Raw genomic sequence first — 8,287 nt, 5'->3', positions numbered from 1 at the left:
CTGGGTGCGGTTTAAATTCTTTTTGTAGGCAGTTGTACAACTTTTTTTATGCTGAAAACATCGAAGACATAACAGGGAACGAACAAACTGATTTCACTTGACTGCTTTTCCCCTTCCTTTTTCCACCGGCTGCTCTATCTAACGTGTCTGTTGGTAAAGGGAGCTTTAATTCAGTGAAAGCACTGCACACAGTACTCATACATAACAGGAAGTATTTATGGAGCTGGTTTTGAACAAAGCCAGAAGACCTTCAAAGCTTTGTTCCAGTTCCTTTGATATTCTTTCTTATCTCATACATACACTTAGCCAGGTCAAGCTACTTCTTAAGGTGTTTTTGATTTCAGGGGTTCGGCAGTTAGTGACAAAGTATCTTCTAACCTGCCCAAGTTACCTGGCAAGGTGGAAAAACCCCTGTCGTTTCTCTGACAAACACCGGCCGGTCCAGACGGAACCAGGCTCAAAGGATTTGCAAGCCTTCTCGTCGCTCGTTAAAGAAATGAGCTGAGTTCAGCGCTGACACCACCTACGGCTTAGATAATGTAATTGGACCCAAACGGGGATTTCTGGGGCTTAACCTTCAGTCGCATACACTCTAGACGGTGCATCTGCGTGTTGGGGGACGCGTGGACCGAAAAGAGGGCGCGGAGCCAGCACCAGACCTGCAACAGGAGCTGCGGACTCCGTAGACAGGAGGACCCACAGACGCCACCAGAGTTCCCCTCACACGGCCGCAACGGAGGACCCACTCCTCTGCACTGTCCCGGCCCGCACGGCCGGCCCGGCATCAGGACCGCGGCGGACGGTCCCGGCCCAGCTCGGCCCGCGCCGCCCTCCCCCGGCTCCCGTTCGTCACGTCCGGGGACGGGCCGGGGCGCCGGGGGCGGGCCCGGGTGGGGCCGGGGCGCCGGGCAGGGCGGGGGTGCTCCTGGTGACAACGGTCAATAATGAAGGTGGCTGCGGCGGGGCGGCAGACTCAGCTGCTCCGGGTGGGGGCGGCGCCGGGACCGCGCCTGTAGGACCTCGGGGCCGGCGCAGCGGGATGGGGACCCGGCGCGGGGAGTGAGGCGGCGGCGGCGAGCGGCACGTCAGCAGGAGGGGCTCGCCGGCTTCCCCACCTCTGGCTCGTCCGTCTCCACCTGCAGCCCCGTGGCCCCCCGCGTCCCGAGGGACCCGGTCGGCGACGGCGGGGGCATGTGGCGCTGGGTCCGGCAGCAGCTGGTAAGTGCCTCCGCGCCCCTCCACCTCCGGCCGGGCGACCCTGCGCGGCTTCTCGGCTGCGGGTGGCTGGGAAAGGCCGGGGCGCGAGCGCTGGGTTAGGCCGCGGCCGAGGCGGGCGTGGGGCCCGGAGCCGGAGGAGCCCCCGCACAGCCTCCGAGCCCGGGCGGCGGCCACCAGCCTTGGGTAACCGCTTCCTGCCGCCGCTTCTCGGTTACTTCCTCCTTCTTCACCTCTTCACAGCAACTGGGCGGCTGCAGCCAGAAGCAGGGATTCCCGAGGGGTCGGGGAGCCCCTCGAGGAGGCTGGCTGAGGGGGAGTCGGCGAGAGAGGCTTATGTTTCTTACCTCAAGGCTTGGGACGCGCCTGGGTGAAGGGGACAGGAGGAGGGGGAGGAGGCTGGCTTCAGCCCCTCTTCACTGCCTTTTAAGTGTCACGATTCAGAGGGGTGGCCGTGATCGCCGAGCGGCGTGCCCTGTCTAGGCTGATAGCTCTCGGAGGAAGGGATTTTTTTTTTTTTTAAACCCAAGATCTGCATTGGGATGGGGGTAGGGATCTTGGAACTTCCCGTGGAATTTGGGAAGAGGTGTGAGCGATCGTGGGACTGCGGTTTGTTGGCCGCCCCGTCCGTCCTCAGCCCACTCCACCGCCGGGAAACTTTGGGAATGTGGAACTGCACATTGCAGCCGTTCCACTCGGGTTAGTTTGAGCGAGACAGGTTTGGAACCAGGGGTGAACTCTTCATTATTGCTGGAATACATGGAGGCAGAAAGAGGAATCTGAGGAAGGGATTAAGGTGACCACAAGTACTACTTTAACTCGGAGGGAAGAGGGAAGATCTCTCCCTGCCTCCCGGCAACTCCTGCCCAAGAAAACAGCGCTGAGGCAATGATGACAGTGAGCACAGAAATTGCTTCTGGCGCAAGAAGCCTAACTTGATCGGTGTGGTGAGGTCTAGCTGCTGTTTTAATTTCCGAATCGCATTAATTAAATGCTCCTGCTGCATCCAGTGTTTCGGCTTACTGCTTCTGGAGGCAGCCGGTCTTAATGAAGCAGAAATGTTTTGGTAATTGAAGCACCGCTTGTCCCTTGTTCTAGAAGTGCGTTGTTGTGTTGCAGAACTAGCTTTCTGTTACTTCATTTTGCAGTGGATATCATTCTTTTAAAAAAAAAAAAAACCTTGTAAAAAAAATTAGAGTAGTTGCCACTTCCTCATACACAAATGTTGGCTATTTTTAGCCAGTTGTAAATTCGGATATTCCTGAAAACAAAACTAATGATGTCATTATAATAGCATACTGTAATACTTTGGCTGTATTGCAGCAAGCAGTAGAAGTGTAATTTGACTCTACAAGTTAATTATTACACATCTAAACTCATGGTTTTGATTTGTTGGGCCTTCACATGTGGGAAGGCAGCTCACCTGCTGCTGTTTGTGTTGGTAGGAAGACCATTCTAAATTGGTTCTCTTAAAGCTTTTCCTAGTAGATTAAGACATTGCTTTTCAGTGTTAGGTAATTTTGGTAGCCTGAATAAAGTCCTGGTTGTATAACCACTCTCATTGCCAAGGCACAAAGTCTGGCAATGTTTTCAAAAATGGCTTCAAATAGAAGAAAGCTGAAAGGAAGAACCGGAAGTTGTGTGGCTAAGTAACAAGGCAGTTGTCTTACAGGGATGGTTAACAAGTTGAACAAGTGGTTGTGCATAAAAAATGCTATCTGACATTTACTTGCTCACCTCACTGGGTTCGCTTTTAAGTTATCAGATCTTCTAAGTATGTAATCAGAGTGGTAGGACTTTGTATCTCAGGTTAAGTTGTGTAGTCATTTAAATTATGTATTAAGGATAGTGGATACACAGAGTAATGACAATATATTTTACTATCTCAGTTATAAGCAGCCATTCTAGTTATTAAACCAATAGTTATTCAACTCAAAATCTAGTTTAAACAGTTACATTTGCTCAGTGGTTGTAATCACCATGTCTTTTGGTTTTGGGCTTATCTGAAAATTCCATTAAATGGGACAAATTTGGAAAATTAATCAACAAGTTATAAGGACAACTTGTTTGGAATTTTAAGCATCTATCCCTCATTATATGAATCTCGATTTTTCAACTACTTATATTGTCTCACCAAAAAAAAAAAGTTATGACAGAAATAACTCCTTTGCTCTGGTAATCTCTTTAAGAAGAAATGTTTGCTTTCTTATTGTGACAGAATATTTCCTCTGCTTTGCCAGATGACAAAAATCAGTTTGGTGTTATATTTATTTTGGTAAAGTGAGATGAAAAAGAAATGAAAGAGATCTTCCATCTGCCGGTTCACTCCCTCAGATAACTGCAACAGGTGGAACTAGGCTTGTCTGAATGCAGGAGCCAGGAGCTCCTTCCAGGTCTCCCACGTGGGTGAAAGTACCCAAAGATGTAGGCTAGCCTCTTCTGCTTTCCCGGGTGTGTTAGCAGGGAGCTGGTTAGGAAGGAGCAGCTGGGATGGGAACCAGGGCCGGTGGAGGTGGAGTACTGGTGTCAAAGAGGGAAGCTGCCTACTGGCCCGGGGCGTTAGCCCCTTCACCTGTGAACACGTTCAGTGCCCCCTACCCTGCATTACATTGCCGTCTTTTAGCACTTGAAATTGAGCTAAGATATTCTGAGGTGTAAACTAAAATTTGATTTAAAAATATTTAAAGTGTAATTTTTATGTTTATTTACATGCTGAAATTATATTTTGGTCATATTAGGTAAGCTTCGTTACACTTTTATGTGTTTATTTGAAGGTGGTTAGTAGAAAATTTTAATTTCCTTTATGATTTGCACCTATGGCTTATGTTATATTTCTGTTAGTGCTGATATAACATTACAAGTGAGCCTGTGTTTTGGTAATGCACATCATTCATCTGAGCCTCCATGTCTCATAAGATTACCTGGCAAATTTCTTAGTGCAAGAACTCTACCTTGTCTTGATAGCCTGTGCTCAAGACAACAGGTGACCCATTGCAGGTTCCCATCCACCAAATGTTGGTCGCATAAATGAATGTCAGAATTAATTCAGCATCAGTTGTAAATTGTCTATGTTCATTGCCTCTCTCTCTCTAAAGATTTATTTATTTTTATTGCAAAGTCATATATGCAGAGAGGAGGAGAGACAGAGAGGAAGATCTTCCGTCCATTGATTCACTCCCCAAGCGGCTGCAACAGCTGGAGCTGCGCCAATGTGAAGCCAGGAGCATGGAGCTTCATTCGTGTCTCCCACGCAGGTGCAGAGTCCCAAGGCTTTGGGCTGTCCTCTACTGCTTTCCCCGGGCCACAGCAGGGAGCTGGATGGGAAGTGGGGCTGCTGGGGCATGAACCAGCACCCATGTCGGATCCCAGCACATGTAAGGCGAGGACTTTAGTTGCTAGGCTATCATCGCTCCAGGCCCCATCGCCTTGCTCTTTAGCTCTTTAGGAAGAAATGGAAGAATTGCAAAAAGGGAGCAATGACGTATGACCTTTTTATTTTTGTGTGGCTAAGTTTAAACCTCAAAAGCTAATGTTTACCCCAGCTGTAGACAGCTTGCTAGGTTGCCTTGTACCTAGACAGGTGCTGCATTATTGGGAAAAAAGCAATCAATAGCTGGCAGGCATTCTGGAGTTGGTTAATGACAAATTTGTTTTCACTATACCAGTGTGCCAACTATGTAATGCATAGTTGCCTTATCTTTTTTTTTTTTTAAGATATATGGGGAAAATGAGGAATGCCAAGCTGGAACATGGCATCCCAGCCTCAGGCAATGGAGCTGCAGATTGCCTGCAGAGGGAGGTCTGAGGATATAGTGAAATGGGAGTAGCTGAGGGCATATTTAACAGGGCAGGAATGACTTCTGAGGTCTTCCACGGACTGGGCCTCTGCACTCCCAGGTATGCAAGGCAGCTGAGATCAGGTGGTTGGGGTTGGGGGTGGGGGTGGGGGGGTCGGGAGGGCGGTTGGAAACAGGGCATGTCTGGGTCAGGCCAAATTATTCACGTGGGAGACCTGAGCTGGAGTAAAGAGCATAGTCTGTGGCCCACTGGTGCACAAAAGCTGTGGCTGGGGCATGCCTGGCCTGTGGGTATTGGAGCAAGGAGTGTGCCAAGTCAGGCTGGGCTGCAGCACCCACCAGAACTTGAGAGAACTGGACCTGGAGCAGATTCTGGAAGGGACTTGTGGGCTCACCTCTGTGGGACTGCAGCACTGGCTGGTTTATGGGGAGAGCTGAGGGTGGTGAAAGGCTGAGACAGGTTGAACTATGGAATTCACCTGATAGTCATAGGGGCTGGGGACGGGAGGGAATTGAGCTGGGCTAAGCTGCAGCACCTGCTGGCACGTGCAAAGGCTAAGACTAAGAGCAGACCATGGTAAACACTTGTCAGCACATGTGAGGCCAGGGCTGCAAATGGGCCTGGTAGGGAAACTTGGGAGAATTCCCTTTGCAAACTAGCTCCCCTGGGGAGCACAATAGCCAGGGCTGGGGGCAGTTCAGATCAGGCAAGATTGCAGCACTCAGTATTGGTGTGGGCTGAGTGTGGGTGTGAGCTGGGCTGGGCTTGCCACAGCACTTGCTGGCAAGTGCAGGACTAGATACAAATCATGTCAAACTGCACTCTGCAGTATTCCCTGGCTGGCACTGGATCCAAATCTGATAGCAGGCCTGGTAGAGGAACTGTGACCACTCGCCTGCAGGGCTGCAGCTCCCACTGGTAAATATGAGAGCCAGGGCTGAGGGTGGGCCAGGTTGGTCAGGGAGCATCATTGTCGGCATATGTGGGCTGGGTCTGGGGTTGGGGTGGGTTGAACTGAGCTGCAACACCCATGGGTATGCATGAGAACCAGATGGGATGCAGGATGGACTGGCTAGGCCATCGCACATGCTGGCACACACAAAAACCAGGACTGGGAGCGGGCTTAGTAAAGATGACTGGGGATCAGCCCAACTGTGGCTCCCACTGGTGTGTGTGAGGACTGGGCCTGTGGCAGGCTGGGCTGCACTAGGCTATAGCACCCATCACTTTGTGTGAGAGGTGGGGCTGGGGGTGGATCTGACCAGGCATCCACCCAAATGTGCATTAGCTGGTTCAGGTGACAGTCTGCACCTGGCGCTTGATTGGCTGGTCCTACAAGAATCAAGTCTGAGATTACTCCAGGTGAGGTTTCTTGGGGTCTCCCCAGCTAGATCACTGAACTCAAACCCCAGTCATAGGGAAAATCACAATATAAGTGGTCTGACCTTGGAGTACATGTATCAGGACTGGGTCTACTCAGTTGCTAATACCTGTGCAGTAGACAGCATGCTCAGATGCACACAGGGGATATGACAGCTAGCTCATCTAAGCCAGTAGGGATACCAAGTGCTTCATCAGAGGATGGAAAGCAGTACAGGTTGGACCAGTCTCCTGGCCAAGCTTTGTAGCAAGTGTCTGGATCTGTCCATTAAGTTATTCCCCTTGCCAGAGTTAAGAAGTAAAACAAAAAACAGATGTTGTACATAGATAACTAACTCTCGTGAAGCTGGTATCCTTTCTTATGACAAATTTCAAGCATATGAAAGTAGAGGGCAGACTTTTAACCAAGTGGTTTGGATGCCTGTTCCCTGTATCAGTAGGTGGGTGCAGCTTCTGACTCCAGCTGCCAGCCATTGCAGACCAAGGGAAAGAGTGAATCATGGGTCAAGTGGTTAGGTTCCTGCCACCCACCTGGACTGAGCCCTGTGCATTGCAGGCTTTTGGGATGTGAACTAGCTAATGGGAGCTCTGTGTTTCTTCCACACAGAAAAAATAAAAAGTAGACAATAAAGAGCCCGCATTTTCCCCTTTACTCAGTTTCAACAGTTGGCAGTATGTGTCCTATAGTGTTTTCCCACTGCTTAGTTTTTTCAGATTATTTTGAAGCATACCCCAGCCATTCTATAATTTCATCCATAATTTTTGGAGATACTTGTCTCTAAAAGATAACTTTTTTAAAAAGTGTATAATAACTGTATATACTTATTAACTCACCTTGTGTATCTGGCTTCTGCATTGTCTTTGTGTCCCATTTCCTCCCATTCTTACGTTATAACCATAAAATTCTTTAAAAGCTGTCTGGATACATATGTGAGGGAAAGAAATCAGAGGGGACACACAAATCAACGAAACAAACACAAAAAACTTTTGCTTTGAAATATCATGTTATATATAATAAACATGTAATTTTCATTTGTCAGTTAAAATGTCTAAAATGGGAGAATGAGTCAAGTTTTAAATATTTGGGGAGCAAAGGATGCCTGTTGCTAAAAAATGATTTATTCAGATCATTGATGTCCCTTCTTCTCCCACAGCCTCAGACTGACCGCCCGTGTTTCTTACCTAGGTCATCACAAAAGCTTCCTTGTCCATCTCACTGTTTCTCCTCTTTTACCCTTGCAGTCTGTTTTCAGTAGAGCACCCAAAGTGATCTTAACACAATGCATGATGTAATTGTACTTTGTGAAATCTCCCAAGACCTTGCCCTCTTGTTCAAAGTAAAAACCCATGTATGCACTTGATCTAGATTCTGACCTCCCATTCCTCCCCTGATCCACCCGTCCCCAAACCACTTAACATTGTTCACCATTCTTTAGTTATCCTACTTGATCCACACTGACCACCTTGGTGTATGTGCTGTCGAAGCGAGCACACACTGACCTCCTTGGGATACTGAAGTCCTCATTTTGTTTTTCATTTCAATTTGTGTTAAGTCAGAGGGACACACAGAGTGTGTGTTCGGGATGGCCAGCGCTGGGCCAGACCGAAGAGCGGTACAGTGGTCTCTACACTAAACACCTGCTCCGACCTGTCCTTGCTGTTACTTCTGGCTGGGATAGATAACTGCTTTTTCCTTCATTCTTCTACAAGCTTTAATTTAAATATTGCTTTATCATTGAAGGAGGCATTTTTGTGGCCATTCAGTATAAGATGCTAACACTCGTGAGTACTGCGCTAACTTCCCTGGCCTGCCTTATTTCTTGTACTGCTTACCACTGTTGAACACACTCCTGATTACTCACTTTTGTTTGTCTCATAAAGTGGGGATTTTTGT

The 8,287-nt window shown here is 48.6% G+C and overlaps 1 protein-coding gene across 1 annotated transcript in view; it reads left to right on the top strand.

Annotated features, from left to right (window-relative positions):
• The first annotated feature begins 940 nt into the window (after window positions 1-940).
• The window catches only part of ATP11B (ATPase phospholipid transporting 11B (putative)), a 95,268-nt gene continuing 87,921 nt past the window's right edge, over window positions 941-8,287 (top strand). The window contains exon 1 of the mRNA XM_041002579.1: window positions 941-1,218. Coding sequence (XP_040858513.1) covers window positions 1,192-1,218 — 27 coding nt within the window. The 5' untranslated portion in view covers window positions 941-1,191. The remainder of the gene's footprint in view (window positions 1,219-8,287) is intronic.

This window comes from Ochotona curzoniae, unplaced genomic scaffold (genome assembly GCF_017591425.1).
Source record: "Ochotona curzoniae isolate NIBS_2020 unplaced genomic scaffold, NIBS_Ocur_1.0 scaffold_2587, whole genome shotgun sequence".
NCBI classification, from domain to species: domain Eukaryota; kingdom Metazoa; phylum Chordata; class Mammalia; order Lagomorpha; family Ochotonidae; genus Ochotona; species Ochotona curzoniae.
This window is presented reverse-complemented; position numbering and strand designations above follow the sequence as displayed.